General features: G+C 63.5%; 1 protein-coding gene across 1 annotated transcript in view; it reads left to right on the forward strand.

Moving 5' to 3' along the window:
• Window positions 1-817, forward strand: part of MNEG_9113 (2-alkenal reductase) — a gene marked incomplete at both ends in the record, with an annotated part of 5,258 nt that overhangs the window by 2,704 nt on the left and 1,737 nt on the right. The window contains 2 exons of the mRNA XM_014042416.1: window positions 68-99; window positions 407-497. Coding sequence (XP_013897870.1) covers window positions 68-99; window positions 407-497 — 123 coding nt within the window. The remainder of the gene's footprint in view (window positions 1-67; window positions 100-406; window positions 498-817) is intronic.

Below are 817 nucleotides of genomic sequence, written 5' to 3' on the forward strand. Positions count from 1 at the left end.
CTGCTGGACAGCCGCGGGCGGCTGGTCGGCGTCAACACCGCCGCGACGCGCCACCCCCAAACGACAGCGGGCTTCGGCCTCGCGGTGCCGGCCGACACGGTGAGGCGCCCCTTGGCGCCGCCGCCTCGGGCGACGAGATGCCTTTGTGCACTTCGTGTCGCATTCTGCGTGCAGGGTGGGGTGGAAGCTCGCAGCCCATCTCAGTTGTGGACACCGACTTCCATCCAGAGGTTTGGCCCCAGTGCCTGCACAGCCGAAAGCCGGGGACTTTCTAAACCCCTGCACGTCCTGCCACCCATCAAACATTTTCAAACCATCAAACATTTCAATTCGACCAGTCCAACGATTCCAAACAATTAACCAACCAACCAACCAACCAACCAACCAACCAACCGCCCCGCGACAGGTGCGCCGCGTGGTGGGGCAGCTGGTCAAGCACGGCCGGGTGGTGCGGCCTGGCCTCGGCGTCATGTGCATGCACGACAGCCACAGCAGAGGTGGGGTTCAGGGGTTCAGGGTTTTGGGTTTTGGGTTCAACCAGGGTCAAATCCTAGGGTCAAGGCTTGCTCACATGTTTTCGGGGGGCCAAGGGCGAAGCTCCAACACCGCTGAGACGGGGGGTTCGCGTGCAGGGGCGCCCGAGCTGCACCGGCCGGTGATGCTGGGACATTTTCCAGCGCTGCCTTGACCGCAAGCCCGCCTGACTCATGGGAGCCCCTGCTGCCGTATTGCTGGCTGTTTTGACGGCTTTTCCGTGGTCATCCCTCGCGCCGGGCCTGAAGTTTTTCCATGCCATTCTTGCCCCCCCCCCCCCCCC

This window comes from Monoraphidium neglectum, assembly GCF_000611645.1.
Source record: "Monoraphidium neglectum strain SAG 48.87 unplaced genomic scaffold scaffold01824, whole genome shotgun sequence".
Lineage (NCBI taxonomy): Eukaryota > Viridiplantae > Chlorophyta > Chlorophyceae > Sphaeropleales > Selenastraceae > Monoraphidium > Monoraphidium neglectum.